The 16,148-nt window shown below is 38.3% G+C and overlaps 2 protein-coding genes across 3 annotated transcripts; both read right to left on the bottom strand.

The window, feature by feature from the left end:
- Window positions 1–6,720: 6,720 nt before the first annotated feature.
- On the bottom strand, window positions 6,721–10,042 carry LOC129284361 (AP2-like ethylene-responsive transcription factor TOE3). Of its 2 annotated transcripts, none has more exons than XM_054919828.1 (10): window positions 9,089–10,042; window positions 8,919–8,944; window positions 8,726–8,756; window positions 8,516–8,603; window positions 8,282–8,427; window positions 7,996–8,040; window positions 7,782–7,885; window positions 7,572–7,681; window positions 7,318–7,433; window positions 6,721–7,226 (listed from the first exon to the last, which is right to left on the bottom strand). In XM_054919828.1, exons 1-10 carry the CDS (start codon window positions 9,655–9,657, stop codon window positions 7,139–7,141), a joined length of 1,323 nt encoding a protein of 440 aa, XP_054775803.1. In that variant the 5' UTR covers window positions 9,658–10,042; the 3' UTR covers window positions 6,721–7,138. The 2 variants fall into 2 exon arrangements, with proteins under 2 accessions (XP_054775803.1, XP_054775796.1); XM_054919821.1 differs by having other exon boundaries at window positions 7,323–7,433.
- Window positions 10,043–13,294: 3,252 nt separating this feature from the next.
- LOC129291787 (60S ribosomal protein L4) lies at window positions 13,295–15,543 on the bottom strand. Its single transcript, XM_054929317.1, has 2 exons — window positions 14,375–15,543; window positions 13,295–13,678 (listed from the first exon to the last, which is right to left on the bottom strand). The coding sequence occupies exons 1-2, from the start codon at window positions 15,476–15,478 to the stop codon at window positions 13,565–13,567; spliced, it is 1,218 nt and encodes a 405-aa protein (XP_054785292.1). The 5' UTR covers window positions 15,479–15,543; the 3' UTR covers window positions 13,295–13,564.
- Window positions 15,544–16,148: the final 605 nt, after the last annotated feature.

The raw sequence follows: 16,148 nt of genomic DNA, 5'->3' as shown, positions 1-16,148 counted from the left end.
TGCTCGGCGGGAATTGGGAAGCAAATGGACTGGTTTTCCTGATGACAAGGCATACTGACGCAGGGTTCGTGCAACAATTCTCTGCGCAACCCTTTTGACCTGTTGCATGTAATAGTAATCTGCCAAAAGGCTGCAAGGGAACGTGGGTCACAGGCAGAGAGAGGACAACCTGTGAAATGTCGTACCGCCGGACCTGGTACCCTGGTTTGGTTGGACAATCGTGTGCTTACTGCTTACTCATGTGAGGACACTGGAGAAATCGTCGCTGCCCGCTAGTACCTTTGGTTCTTGAATTGAATAACCTAGGGGCTGGTAGGTTGCTTCACATTATTGGCACGAGGTTACATCTTGATGTAAAGAGAGCACAGAGCAGTAAGAAAAGACGTGGGGGAAAATAAAAAAAAAAATGTGAGGACATAGGAATCAACGAACAATGGGATAGAATTGAAGAACATAAAAGGGGAAGGAAGAGAGGAATTGGGTAAAAAGTTGAAGCAAGCATGAGTTTAATAATACGTTAGGAAGGCAAAGGGGGAACAATCATGGCGACAATGGAATTTAACTTTTGACATGGGTTGGTGTAACCACTAGATTACCACGGCGTAACCTTCAGCACGGGTCGCTTTCAGTGTAAAGGTAGAAGCTCGAACTCTAATTTGTTAACGGAGACCAATAATTTACGGATGTTACGCTAACCTGGTGCTCTTGCAACAACCATATACCAGGTAGAATCTGAAGCATTACAATCACCGACAAATTAATTAATTGCCAAAATTTATGCTTTCTTTGTCATTCTATCATCAACTTGTATAATGGCCACGTAATGTTAAAGCATTCAGTGCAAGCAACTTTGATGCATGAGTTTTTCCAGTTTTTCTAATGAGATATAATAATAACCAATAAATGGCCGTTCCATTTTCTCATATTACAGTAAATTAGATGTGGATTGTGTGCGGCAAGATTTATAACTGATGAATAGTATAGTTTTTTTTTTTAATAAATTTGATGTTTGTTAAAAACTCTTTTCAATTAAAAATAAAAATATTCCTGAATGAAAAATATAACTTCTATATGATTAGTAAGGAGATTAGCTCCAACCATCAGATTCTCTCCACAAGTCGTGCTAGAAAAATCAGGGAAACGAGTAAATATATAAACCCCAGCATTCTTCTTAAAATGAAGTTTTCTAGCTGGGTGAAGGTTTCACATAATTGCAGCGGAGAAGGGAGGGAGACAAGGCAGGGAATGAACAGGGGCTGGGCCTAGAGAGAGCGAAGGCTGGGGGGTAAGTCTCGAGGGGTGGTAATAATGGGGGAGAGGCAGATGAAACTAAAATGCAAGAAAATAAATAAGGAAGTTGGCAGGGCTTGAGGAAGAGAATGTACGATTACAATGCAAGCATAGAGCCCAACAAAGGAAGAAAACCCCAAGTTACAGTCTCAGATTTGCCCATTCATTCGCAGCCTCGAAGTTTGGAGAGAGGCACTTGATTCAAAAGCGACAAAAAGCCTAAGACATGTAATAGTACGGACGTGATAGGCCCCTCTCACGCAGATTTTCAAATCAAATTTCAAAAGCCTGCCCCTGCCACCATCACAAGTCCTCTTATTTTACTATTCGCAATCACACATATGCTATGCGAACTAGGAAGCAAAAGTAGGCCGAGGAGGCCTTTAATTAATTGGTTCATTAGAGCTGCCACGCCAGTCGTGTATTTTTTTATTCACTCGTGATGTTATTGTAGGATGGACAGTACGGGTAAAGCCGAGGAATGCGCGAATCACTTTAGTCCCAGTGAGAGCGACGGGACGGGACGGGCGTAGAGATATAAATCCCTTAACTTCCACGTGGCCTCGCTACACGACAACATCATAATCCCCACTTTAATTATCTCGTACCTCAGTTCTCCACTCCTCTTTCCCTGTCCTTTGCTTCGTTGCCACCACCACATGTCCCTCCTCAGTTGAGCCGTTACGAATGAATTACCATGGTATATGATACGCCGCCCAATTTCTTTTCAGGCTTTACGCTCTCCACGTAATTCACATTCAATTTCGGACACGAAAAGTTAATTTGTGGTATGACTTGTTAATCCACGTAAGAATCAGTTTCTAAGTTCACCGTTCAGTTCTGGAGACAGGCTACTGAATGCCAAATTGCAACATTTGACTCTTGACAAACTGTCAGCATCCATTGTCGTGAGGACTCCCAAGGCCTCACAATAAGCAGACCAAATCATTCAATTCAAATCTGTCATGTTTATAACAAAAATTATAATATACTCTTAACAAATAAAATAAATAATACGTGATAAGATATAACTTGTTATGACTAGGGATGCATGTAACATTTAGATTTTTTAATCTTATAATTAGCTGTTAATTAAAAATAAATTGATAGTTGTGAAGCGATTAAAGTTTCAAGTGATAATGTGATTATTTGGCTCATCGGGATGTTTTATGAATAGATATGAGTGAGAGGATTACGTTTCGAGTCGAAGTCATCGTGAGAATTCTTCTCACCGTGCCACGCAATGCGGTTAGTGTTGTTGCATGTATTGCGGCGCATGGACTAAAAAATAACCCCATAAGTTATGAAATTTGGATGAATTTCAGAGAAAGAAATTACAAAACATGAAAGGAAGAAGAGGATAAGGGCTTGGTTGATAGGGCAAGCTATTTCGGAGCTGTGGAAGGCATTTCTGACTAGTAACCTATCAAATAAGCTACGTATAACCCTTACCTTCCATTCTATCCAATTTTTTTGAATTTGAGTTAGAGGGAAATTGAATCAATGAAATTTAAGAAGTTTGATTTTTATTCAATAGTAATAAAAAGGTTCTCGGGAGTTTTAGAGCTTACGAATGGTTTTAAGCTAAAACTTTGAATCCATAGGCTCAATTTGGCCTTAAGTTAGAGAGGAAAAGGGGTGAAAATCATGTTTGAATAAAATGAGACTAGATGAGGTGATGCAAAGTAGTAATCAAATAGTAATAGATATAGAATAGATAAATAAAAAAGAATGAACGGCTAAGCATACCCAAAAGAGTGATTAAGTGTTTTTTGTCAAATTAGACCAATTGACTAAGTTGTGTATAAATTGGCGTATTGTGCATGTGCGTTGAGAAAGGGAGCTTGTGACAAGCTGTTTGGTAATAGAAATCTATAGGTAACCTTTCTTTTGATAGAAGGGTTGAGGTAATCAAATAACTTTCTCTATTTAACTATTTGTTGTAATTGTGGTGACCTTGCTATGTAGTGCATGAAATTATTTTGAATTGAGCATGTTTTGTAACATTGAATGTTTATTGCATAAAAAGGAATTTTGGTTAAATAAGTAATGAAATTTGTGTAATTTGATATAAAAATATGTATATGTATATATATGAGTAAAGTGGTGATTGTGAACCTTTGAATGGTTTGGAAAGTATGATCATAGGGGTGAGAGTTCACACGAATGGAGATGTGGTGATAAGACCATATGACATATTCTCCTTAGTACTCGATAGGGTGCAGTGATGGAAATGATCTTTTTAGTGCCTATTGAAGTGCGGTGTTAAAAATTTAGACTCCTTGGTGTCTGTGTGATACGGTGTTAGGATCAACAACATCCATTGTGTGTATTGGGAAAAATCATAGTCTAAACATGAGATAGAACACCTTTGGTTGGATGATTCTACTACTGAAGATGAGCTTAGGGCTAATGAGAGTGTTTATTGGTCTAAGGTGAGCTTATGGTTTTAAGTCGGGGTGATTTGAAAGTTCGGTCGATAGTGATCATGCTTAGAAAAGTGGTAAAAAGCAGTGAAAATGGTGAAATATGCTATGTTGATGAGATTTGAAATGTGATATGTAATATATGTTATGTTAAATGATATATTGTGCTTTACTTTTATATAGTTGCATGTGATAGTCAATAGGAGAGAGTTATTCCGTTACTGAGACTATTATTTCAATTCCGTGGTTACATTCTTATAGGATAAAGCAGTGATCAGAGCAAGGAAAAAGAGTTTGAACTGGCATAATAGTGCTGTGGTCATTGAGAAGCTTTGAGTTTGTGTAATAAATCATTTTAGTGTGAATTCTGTATAAATGTGTTGTCATAGGATTGTATGCATGATTTGAATGGTTATGAGTTGTTGGATGAAAAATTGTAAAAAGGTGTAGTAATAATAGTAAATCTTAGTCCAAGTGTGAAATTACGATGAAATGAGTAATTCAGGCTAAGCTTGAGTTATGATTATGTTATGAATGTAAATATATGTAAATTTGTGGTAAAAAGAGCCAAGTGGGCCAAATTGTGTTACGTGGTGAAATTTTATGAAATGTAAAATGGACTGTTGAACGGTCAGATTTTGATATACATATATATGTGTGATGAAATGTAGTCAATTAAGTGTAATAGGTCATTTGAGACTTGATTTAAGACCTTATATAGTCTAAGTATTTGGGTGCGTGAAATTCTTTAAAAAGTTGACTTTTTGCACTCGGATGTCTAAATTTTGATCAAAACATTAGATCACATCCAAACCTGTATCATTAGTTAGCTTATGAGATAAGTTTTGTGTGGGCGCTTGAATCATTATGATCAAACATCATATGTGAAAATGGCGCACGTCGAAAGTTTATCATTTTTACTATTAAATGATAGCAAAAAATTTAGACTGGCGCGCCGTGGCGCATGACGTCTCACACCATGACGCATGACACAGAGGAGAACTGAGCATGTGGCTTTGTGCCACATACTACGGCGTATGTATTGCAAACCACGGTGCATGACCTGTGTTCTAACTTGATTTGGCAGTCTTTAAGCTTGCAATGGTTTGTATGATTGCATTTGACTTGTTTCTGCTGTGTAATTTTCTGATGTGTTGTGATTTTGATGGTTTTACAAAACAGATCTTGGATCCAATCTTTTCAAACAAAATATTTGATTATTAATTGTTGTGATTATTTCAACCTAATTTGGCAGTTTTTAAGCTTGCAATGGTTTGTATGATTGCATGTGACTTGTTTTCATTGTGTAATTCTCTAATACGTTGTGATTTTGATGGTTTTACAAAACGAATTTGGGTCCAATCTTTTCAAACAAAATATTTGATTATTAATTGTTGTGATTAGTGTGGTGATTTAATTAACCTTGCCTAATATTGAGTAGATATTAGGAAAAATTACAATGCACATCGAAAGATAGGACAAGATTTCAATTTAACTCAAAATTTGATATCTTTTATGAAAAGGATCAGGTTAGGCAACCTATAATTTAGTTTGGTTTAAGCTTAATCCAAAGTTGAATTAGATTAGACTTAATCTATAGGATTGTGAGATTGGTTTTGATACTTCAGTACTTCACTTTGCTTTCTTCCCTTTTTTTTTTTATGAGAGGCAATAATTCATTTTAATTTAATAAAGTCAATTAAGATAAAAAAAAATAATCATATAAAATCTATCACAAAATATTAAAAAGCTAATTATAATAAATCTATAACAATTTTCAACAATGAAAAAAAAACATTTCAATTACAATTAAAAAGATTCAAATTCATAACATTCAACAAATTTTATTAATATGTTTAAACTATATTACAACAAACTTCAACAAATTTTCATGTAACTCTAGCATCAGCAAATCAACTCAATTAAAAATAATTATAATAAAATAATTTTATAGAATTGAATTAGATTTAAGTGATTTAAAGCTTTGTCTTCTATCCAATCTAGCTAGAAGATAAAGTCCAATTTTATTGGTCTTTTTAATTCTTCAAGTCAATTTTTTTTTCCTTGGGAATGAATTGGACTGAATTGGCGGGAATTGTTCATGAATAAATAACTTTTGCATAGCCCTAATTATAACTACGCGAGCTGACGAATAAGCACAGCATATTAGACTCTCTATTTTAATTTGATTTTTATATTAAGTCATGTTTTATAGGTCATCCCAAACACCCTCTCCTTCTTTTTTGAATACCCTCACGCTTGAGTACAAAACGAAAGAAAACTAGCTCACCACAGCAGTGGTAGACGTTGAAACATTCAATGGGGACCGTGGGCACGATTTGCATATCAAAGCTTCCATAATGGGCATTCCTTGCTAATTGATCAGTGCACCGCACGCCTTCTCTATAGGTATGGATAATACAACGAGTGTTAGGCCAGCCAAGTCTGATTGATCGGCTGCAGCATAGCATTCAACGGGTGACATGAGTTTCGCTGGATCGCCTGTGGTGACCCAGTGTAGATTCGAGCATTCTCCAGATCGCGCTCCCGGCATAAAATCAGAGCATTAAGTATGCAGCAAGCTCCGCAGCAACAGTACTCGCTTCTCCAAGGTTCTTCTGTTTGAAACCCTTAGCCATTCACCTCGCCAATTCCTTCACACTCCACCACAAGCCGCATGACCCCCCCAAAGCAACAACACCCCCCCCCCCCCCCCCCAAAAAAAAAAAAAGAAAAAAACTCTACTCCCGCATGCAGATTCAAAACACATCGCGACAGACACCACACACATAAAGGATTTACATTCCATAATTACACTCGTTCTTTATTTTTTCTCCACCACTTTTGCTTATATAGGAAACTAAGTTGCATTTTCATTTGAAATGCAGTACTTCTTTATGAGGTAAATACCTACTTTTCAAACATCAACAAACAATTTTTTCATCCACTTTCAGCATAAACAAGCCGAATAAGAATGCTGGAGAAGAAGGAAGTGCTGACCAGGTTCTTGGCTGAAACAGATACTAGTGTCGGATAAGCACCAAAAAAGTCACAAGTTCAAAATGACCTGGTAGCAGTTCGTTGTAATGGTGAAAATTAATCGATTAAACGTTAAGTAAAGGTTAAGCAATTCAATGGCAAGATCTCTTGAGCAGTCCCATAAACACTTTCGCAAACCAGTTTGTTGGCCACAATCAACCTACTAATCAAGCTTAGATGATTTTAAACTGGTGCTTTGACCCGCATAACCTTGTTCTCATCAACTTCTGCTTTAAGGGGCTGAGATGCTAGAGTTGTGATTGATGAAGAAAACTAAGGATGGATCGTCATGTTTGGAAAATGAATCTGACTATCAGCTGCTGCTGTTGGTGGTAACCTTGTTGAAGGGAATCCTGATGATGCTGCAGCAGAGAAGGATGGAATCAAACTTGCCTCGCCATATGGACCTTGGTATTGAAATACCCAGTTTGGCAGAGGATTAGCTTCCATCCTTTTCTCCATTGCTCTTTCCTGAGAATATAATAAATGAGAATGAGTAATCTAAACTACTGCCCAAGAGGGGGGAAACAGAGAGAGACCCAATTAGTGGCCAGAACTCTACCTTACCTGATTAATGGGAAAGAAATCAGTTCTATTCCTGACAGAAGGATGCTGGGTAGCTATCGGGAAAACATGAGACGGTTGACCCTTCAATAACCTTGATGCAGAGTTCTCAAACTAACAGAATGACGAAGAGACTAGACGTTATAAGTTAAAATATATAAAAATCAGAATCAAGGTATAAACACACAAGCAACATAGCAGGGCCCGGAATTGAATTGAGCAGGAGGTTCCCACGAGATTTCTTAACATTACCGCAACTCTCCCATCAACGGGCAGATTGGGCCAGCCGTGCGGGACTTGAAAATCATCAGAGTAAACAGGGGGAGCAATGGCCAAGCTAAGATCAAGATTTGGGTTGCCATCTGCGCAAGTCTCAAAACAGATATGCTGTCAAAAAATAATAGTAATAAAAAAGTCTGATGATAATGCTTCTCATAAGGCAGGGCAAAGCAAACGAGGAACCTTCATTATCTGCCTGAGATATTATCTCCCCTTCGTATGAGCTTGGCTCAAAGTTCGTCATCGCTTCCCTCCCATTGCATTTTATGGCCGCTTTATCATACGCCCTGCTTTCATAAAAGATTGTCGCACACTTAGTATGAAAGAGACATATCAGAAACGAAGTCTAAAAAAATAAAGACGTTTAGCTCGAAATCATCTGATATTTGAATGATACCTTGCAGCCTCTATTTCGCTATCAAATAGCCCGAGATATATATACCTGCAGGCAAGTAATGAACCTAAACCAATTAAAAAAACAGAGATCGGGCTCATCAGAAAAGAAACCAAGATCTTAAGAAACTAAGCATACGGAACCTCCTACCTACTTTCAATCCATGGAGGGATAAAATCTTAAGACTACGTTTAATATAATATAAATGCATGGCACACATAGGAAAATATAAGGCAGGCAAAGCTCAAGCGTTTATCTACGAGTGCAATTCACTTGAAGGGTTTCTTACTTCTTCCCTAGAAACTGCCCCATGCGAGCTTCCCATCGCCCACATTTATGTAGAGTAACTCCTCTATATTTAGAGCTTCCCCTTGAAAAGCCAGTGCTCTGTCGCCGCAGAATATGCACAAACTCTTCCTTTGTGAAATTACTCATCTGCAGAAGAATTACCACAGAAAGTCAAACTTCAGCTAAAATTTAGGGTAATACGAACTACAGTCTGTGAGATCATCTGCTCACTAACCTGCTTTATATCCTCCTCATAATCACTAACATTGAAATTAATATCAGCATCAAGGCCACGGAACTTGATTGCGGCTCGATCATATGCCCTGGAGTTGAAAACCGGATTACGGAAGAAATTACCACGAAATATACTTAAATCAGTCGGTGTGGTCATGCACAAAAAACACAATAACCAGTTTAATAACTTAATTATGAAATAACATTATACCTTGCTGCAGCATGTGCTGTATCAAATCCGCCTACAAGAAAAAACATGAAACACGATATTCATTACATACAGAAAAAGGACTCAACTAAAAGCAAGAAAGTCCAGAATCACGTTCCAGTGTCCAACTACTTCATAAAAATAAACATAAGTCGCAGAGAAGGAATTTCTATCTTCACTACGGATCCTCGCTTACCCAGGTACACTTGTTTCCCACAATCCCTGCACACAGTACCAAAAACAGTAGGTTCAGAAAAGACGAATGAAAATCAAGAACAAAAGAAAAGCAAAATAGGCATATGTGGAGTTCGCATATAATCGGTTATCAACAATACCGAACAGTATATCGAATTTTCGACCACTGACCATATATGCGATTCCCATCTTCCAGTCCTCCTATAAAATGTAACACCGCGGTACTGTGAGCTCCGCGACCTCGGTCCCCTCCGACTCTTCTTGACCTGCGGCCTCTGCTGCGGCGGCGGCAGCATCCTCTGTTCCGGCGTTCCACGGGGACCCACCTCCTTGCACAAGAAATCCAACCATCCCTTACTTGAAGCCGAAGCTGGAAATCGCTGACCGATTCCCAATTCAGTGACACGACTCTCTTCGGCACCGAAGATCGGAAAAAGCTGGATGGTCCGATTACAGCCATCAACACCTTCACCTACTGGAAGATCAACTGCTTTGTAGCTTGTGCCATCATCTATGTTATTCTTCTTCACTTTTCCAAAGTTGTATGCAAAGGCATCATCATAAGAGCAAGAGTCTTCGTCAAAAGTATTGGCGGAGGTATCGGCATTGACGATGGAAGAATTAAAGCTTCCGGAGCTATCCATTTGGCTACCAGAAAGCAGTAAAACATTCTCAGGAGGCACGTCGACGGAATTCGACGCAGAGTCAGAGGAAACGACGTTGAGATTAAGATCCAACATGGTGACTCCAGAGTAACGCGTAAGCGATGATTTTCAAATAACTTTTGCACGGAAACTGGAGCCGGATGACCTCGATCAGCCAACAGAGAAGGAACGGTCTTAACATAAAATGGAAAGGTAGCAGGAATTTCAGGATCCAAACAAAAAGATCGCTAAAAGCAGGTCACCACTGTTGAATGCAACTAACCAGTTGGGGAGAGAGAGAGAGCATAAAGGCAATATTAGTAAGACATTCGGACTTCGGAGGGAAGGAGAGAGAAGTCGGAGACAGGGTATTTGAGACGCCTGCTAGGAGGAAATCACGAGTGGCCTCAGACCTCCATGCAGAAGAGAATGGAGGAGGAGGAGGAGGGGTTGAAGAGTGAAGATTGAGAGAGAGGAAGAGGTTGCTTCGTTTTAGTGTTTATAAACGAAGCGAAGAAGAAGCAAGGGAGGATGATGAGAGAGGCGAAGGGGTGGTGGGCTCCATTTCTTTTCTTTTGTCAAGCGACGTTTAAAAGTGTATTTTTTTTTTAAAAAAATAATTTTTAAGAAAAACTTAGACGTTCAAGATTAAATGTTAGTTAATGAAGTTGTGATTTAGTGACATTGGAGAGATTGCGAGTTTGATCTGCTTATAATATAAGGTTATTAGTGCTTACCTATTTAATTCTTAAAAAAAGATTCAACATTATAAATAATAAACAATACATGCATTCATTTTGACCTTAACTTCTATTTCCCTTGAAATGGTTAATTTTTTTTTTTAAAATCCTGACACTATGAATTGTTCATAATTAAAGGCAGTAAATAATGCGTGAGGGCTCTCTTTTTCTGCATAAAAGGCCAAACATCCTATTCTACTCCTAGTAAAAGAAACATCTAAAAAATTATAAATGTTTTAGGTATTTAATAAAATAAGTTATGCTGAGAATGATGAAGAATGTCAAAGTGGTGTCTGGTAATAAAGAAAGAGGAATGTACATTTGAATGCTAGGGGGAGAATGCACCAAATAAATGTAGTGCCTTGTGGAGCAATATTCTGAGTCAGAACTAAATTGATGGAATATTTATGGAGCAGAGAGGAAAAGTGGACTTGGAAGGATTAATTATTAATGAAGGTGGGAAGAATAGGGTTATGACTTATGAGTAAGAGCGTAGACTGTAGAGGAAGGAAAGGGGGGAGGAATCGGGTGTGAAGAGACACAACGGGGGCCTTAGGAGGAGGGGGCCCCGGTTTCCATGCAGTCTCATCCTCCTCACACTTGTCACTTGACAGCTCTCTTGCCCTTTCCCATCTGACGCCATTCCATCACCTTCTTGCAATTACTTCGATCCAAATCCAACTCACATTATTATTATTATTACTGTCTTTGTGTGATATGAGAAGTCCTGAACCCTTATTCTCTGTTTGAGAACGAGAAAACCCATTTCTGTCTATCCTTGAGAAAAAGAAAAGGTGGTTGTCTGTTAGGTCGTTGAGGTTTGCATGTAGTGTGTAGGATGGAATTTGTTGAGTAACAGTAACAGCAACAATAACAATAACAGCCTCTTTCTTTTTCTCCCCTCGGGAAAAAAAGAATCGTGAAAGATGAATTAAACAAACGAACGGCGCTTGTGCGTTTTATTCATTCTGAAAATGCTTTTTCAGTTACGGCCGTTCCCAATTCGGTTATGGTCCCGCCCGCTCGTGTTGGTTGCTAATGTAGCATGTTTACCAGTATTGCATTACAAAATTCTATTCAATAATGAATTCACACGAATATGAAATTATTAGAGATAGATATATAGCCTTCAACCTGTAACCTACTACATTTGATATCATCCCTTGGACCCTCTCAATACAGAAATGTATGACCCCAAGGTGTGTGTAACTTCGTATTATGTGCTAATTGAATTTTGGTTTCTCATTATGGGATCGTGAAAGTTTCTGTCCAAGTCACTGCTACGTTTGATGAGATCTCACTTCCATCAACAGCCCCTCATTCATGATTTTCCTTGCAGTAATTAGGGCCAACATAACGCACATCATTTATGTTATGGTGATGAATAATTGAACGTCCTCTCTTGATAAAATCATCAGTGTCGCCCCTTAAACAGGCCTTTAAGTTAATGTCGGTAAAACATTTTTTGTTTTATATAGTTATCAACAAATATAACACCATGCGTAAGCAAATCACCAGCGAATAATATTAGAAATGGCTTTAATTTTTTTTTTGGTAGGAAAAATGGCTTTAAATTTCAGTGCTTAGTAAATGAATTATTCTTCCAAGAGTTCTGTTCACCTCTGTCCGCCTCTCACCTTTCGTTTGCTACCTGAACGAGACTTAGGCCCATGTGGTAAATGAGTGACTTTATTTCGGTTTCCTTTTTTAATTTTGGTGTGTGTAAAACAGTGAGTGGCTGGATATCATATGATTAACAAACTACGAACTGTTCCACTACTTATATTTATAAGTAATTCCTAACATATTTTACAGGAATTAAAAAACTATAAAATTCATTAACTATGTTTAAAAATTTAATAAGTTTTTAATTTTGTCCATATTAAATATATATTTTAATAATATATTTTTTCTTTTTAATATTTAATGAAAAATAAAAGAAAAAATTTATAATAAAAACTTAATGATATAACTTATAATTAAGATAAATAAAAAAATCCTCTCTCTCTATTGCATAAATAAGACTATGGAGAGTAATTGGTTAAACAAACATTTGGATCCATCTTAAAAAAGATGGGGATCACCCTGGTAAATCCGTCTCTGGCCAGGTACATCAAGTTTTGAGTGCCCTTGGTGAAGATTTCAGCTTCCAGACGCAATTCCATTTATCATTTGAAAGATAATAACCAGAATCATTTGCAGTAGCTAATTCTTTTGGACAGAGGCGTTCCCTTCAGCTAAAGCCTACAAAAGTTTGTGGCACAAAAAGAAGCAATTTACTTTGTTGGGATGAGATATTCTTTTGCAGTTAAATGTACATTGCGATTTAGGCGGGGGCTATTAATCACATTCAACATCATGCTCTAAATCATCTTCCGATAAGCATTAATAGAAGAATCAGAAAATTGGTCATACGACACCAGACAGTCACATTGGACCATATCTTTTGAAAGGGTATAAAAGCCAGACTTGCTTGCTCACCAAATCCACCACGGGTATAATGTCGGGATCCTTTGAAGCCCTCCGGTAACGTAGAGAGCTTTTGCTTTTGTTCTCATCATATGTCCTAGTTTCTCGTTTTCCCTACGCAAATTCTTGACCTCGTACTTTAAAAAAAAGAAGGCAATCTACATTCTCCTGAAAGCTTGAACCTTTAAAGCCAGGTTCCCCAACACACCACAGAAAAAGAAGACAAACGTCCCTCTTGAATTCAAAAGATCAATTCACGCTATCCGGTGTCAGGACCAGACATGAACACGCCAACTCAAGTTCTTGGCTTAACCGCACCCAGCAAACCCTTCCGACTTCAAAAAGACTAAACGCTAAGGAGATCAGGGAGAATTACTGAACAGATACCAAGTACTCCCAAGTTCAAATAAATAAATCACAACCCAGACTTAAACCATCAAACTAATAGCACCTCAGACACATTCCTCTTTCTTTGGTCATTCACAATGACTTCTAATTAAGTTGCGGATTATACCACGCCAAAATAAAACAGAATATTTTCATTTCAAGATCAATCTTTTCGGAACCAAATTGGTGTCCAAATTGCATACATGAGATTAATGACAAACGTCTGTGACCACACCAAAACCTAACAAAGAAACAGGTTGGCAGGAAAAACCATAACAAATGTTCTCTGTTACTCAAGTTTTACTCCCGCAAGTAACTAGTAATTGCAATCTCAAAACTGCATATATAATTAAAATATTAAAAATAAAACAAACTGTAAATTACGCCCTATTCTATAGCACAAGACTTCACTGTGAAACACCCAACCACTTTGAAAAGTTCTCAAATTCTGCGTAATCAGAGTCCGACACCATGGTTTGATACCATGCTTTTCCTGCAGCCTTAATAGCAGAAGCCTCCTCCTGGCAGCAGACATGAGCAAAGTATATATACAAAGGCTAATTAGAACAATTGATAATAAAAGAACATTTTTCCCAATGATGCCAAAAGGAAAAGGAAAAAAAAAACTAAACAGTGCTTTTAGATAACACGATTTTGGTATCCAGCTTTTCTCTCTGGAGTGCAATAGAGTGCCAAAAGTTGAGAGCACGTCTAGACTAACAATCTTCTATTTTTCAACATGGTTGGATTTAATTTAATCTGCATAACAGTACACACTTGGTCCGTGAAGCATGATCCTATAAAGTTCACTAAAATTTTCACACGAAGAACAACTCAATTGTGATGACTGGGAAACCAAAGTATATACCACAATGATATATACCGTAATGAACAGAAAACAATGCGAACCAAACCAAACATTAAGATGATGATTCATAGATGCTTTCCTGAGCAAACCAAACAAAACATTGAGATGATAATTCACAGATGCTTTCCCGAAAGAAATATTAATTGCAATACTAGAGAATCTAAACGTGAAATCAAACTACTATGCACAAGCAACATGAATGAATGCAAGTGTATGCCGTGTCTTAAAATCACCAACTCCGTTAAATGTTGAAGACCACTTTAGGAAAGCCGCAAGCCATAAATGCGAACGCATATATGCATGCAATAACTTGTACACACGCTAAGGCAAGAACAGAATAATATCACACCTTAGAGAGAGAACTCCTCTTCTTATCAAGCTTCTCTTTCTTTGCTTTCACCCGTTGAGCCTCAGCAAGAAGAGCCATCCTCTTAGCAGTCTTAGCATATGGGTTCAGTTTCAACATAACATTCAGGTTCTTTAGCGGGTTCTTCTTGAGTGGTGCCCTCTTAATTTCCTTCTTGATGGGTCTCACAACGGATTGAATCTCATCGGAGTTGATAATCCTAGCCAAGTCACTATTAACCATCTTGGCCCTTGGAAGAAAGTAACCTACCTTCTTCTCTGAAGGCTTGTCGAATGACCCATAAATCGAATCAAGCTTCTCAAAAGCAGACTTAGTCCAAATAACAAACCTACCCAGATGACCTCCAGGAGCTAACTTAAGAAGATTCAGCCTCTCGACATGAGCAACCTCGACCCCTGGGATGTTTCTAAAAGCTTTCACAGCCTTGGCTCCCTCAGTTCCATACACAATTAGAGGTCCCTTGCGAGAGATGTATCGGCGATTTCTCATTTTACCCTTACCAGGACGGATGGAGTGGCTGTCCTTCGCTTTCTCAGCATCGGGAAAAGCGCCCACCTGCTTCAGCACCTTGATAGCATCCTTAGTCTTCTCAACACACTCAGCTGAGTCGCCGACCACAAGAGGCATTTCCGGCACAGACTCAATTCTGTGACCACGAGCCAAAACAATGGATGGGATTGCCGAGGCAGCAATGGCCGAAACAACGGCGTAACGCTTCTGATTGACATTGATCTTACGGTGCCAACGGCGCCAAATCTTGGTAGGAGCGAACATACGACCACCACGACACATATTACCAAAAGCACCCTGACCGGCACGGTGGGTACCGCCACCAGGGACACGGGGGATACGAGACACGGCACGGCCAGTACCCCATGATTCGGCAGAGGTCTGGTGGCCGGCACGCTTGCTGACGGCATAGGGTTGGCGACTGTTCTTGGAAATATTGGCATGAACGAAGTTGACGACGTCTGGGCGAATGGGAGCCTTCATGACATCAGGAAGAGGAATAGTTGGAGCAGTATCAGTGGCCATGTCACCCTCGAGAGATTGGACAGTGACGAGAGGGCGAGCTGCAGCGGCCATGGCTGCTGGGAAAGAGCGGCACTGCCGGAATGCACAGCTAGGGTTTTTGCCAGGACTACAAACGATCGAAGGCGTGTTACCGTGACTATATACATGTCATATCACAAGCCCAAATCTAGTGCGGCCCAATATGAGCCTACTTCACATCATGGGCTAGCCCGTTGTTTGAGACATTTCTCTTCTAGGCCCAACCGGTCTAACACTTAGTCAATGGCCTGCTTAGTTATGCACTTATTTGCTGATAATTGAAACTCCGTGATCATGCTTGGTTACCAAATAGAATGGATTGAAAAAATTTTATATAAAAATAAATTAAATTATTTTTTTATGATAAGCATGATAAAACTTATTAATATATATTATAAATACATGAATTATCATACCTTTTAGAAATCTTATAAATCATAATTTTTAATTTCATGAACTAAATTACTTGTTAATATAATTTATTATTCGTTTTAATTATTTTATTTTTATTTTTATTTTTTTCAATCCATTTCATTTTATTTATTTTCAAGTAATCAAACATTACCTACTTTTAATTCTTTATCTGTCACAAATAATTATTCCCCTAGGATAGTTATTTCATTTTCATCGTATGTTGTTATTAATTATTAATTGATGATGGACCCCAAAAGCAACACTTCGTTCGACCCCGGACAAAAACAGG

The sequence above is a fragment of the Prosopis cineraria genome, unplaced genomic scaffold (assembly GCF_029017545.1).
Source record: "Prosopis cineraria cultivar Desert tree isolate PC_DT_omini unplaced genomic scaffold, ASM2901754v1 PC1, whole genome shotgun sequence".
Taxonomy (NCBI): Eukaryota; Viridiplantae; Streptophyta; class Magnoliopsida; order Fabales; family Fabaceae; genus Prosopis; species Prosopis cineraria.
This window is presented reverse-complemented; position numbering and strand designations above follow the sequence as displayed.

Excerpts from the sequence above, each read along its gene's own strand:
- LOC129284361 (XM_054919821.1), bottom strand. The coding sequence starts at position 9,657 with ATGTTGGATCTTAATCTCAACGTCGTTTCCTCTGACTCTGCGTCGAAT. Across the intron at positions 8,428-8,515 it reads ATGAGGAGGATATAAAGCAG|ATGAGTAATTTCACAAAGGA; the intron begins GTTAGTGAGCAG and ends ATTCTTCTGCAG. Across the intron at positions 8,041-8,281 it reads GGGCAGTTTCTAGGGAAGAA|GTATATATATCTCGGGCTAT; the intron begins GTAAGAAACCCT and ends ACTTGCCTGCAG.
- LOC129291787 (XM_054929317.1), bottom strand. The coding sequence starts at position 15,478 with ATGGCCGCTGCAGCTCGCCCTCTCGTCACTGTCCAATCTCTCGAGGGT. Across the intron at positions 13,679-14,374 it reads AGAGGAGTTCTCTCTCTAAG|GAGGAGGCTTCTGCTATTAA; the intron begins GTGTGATATTAT and ends GTCTGCTGCCAG.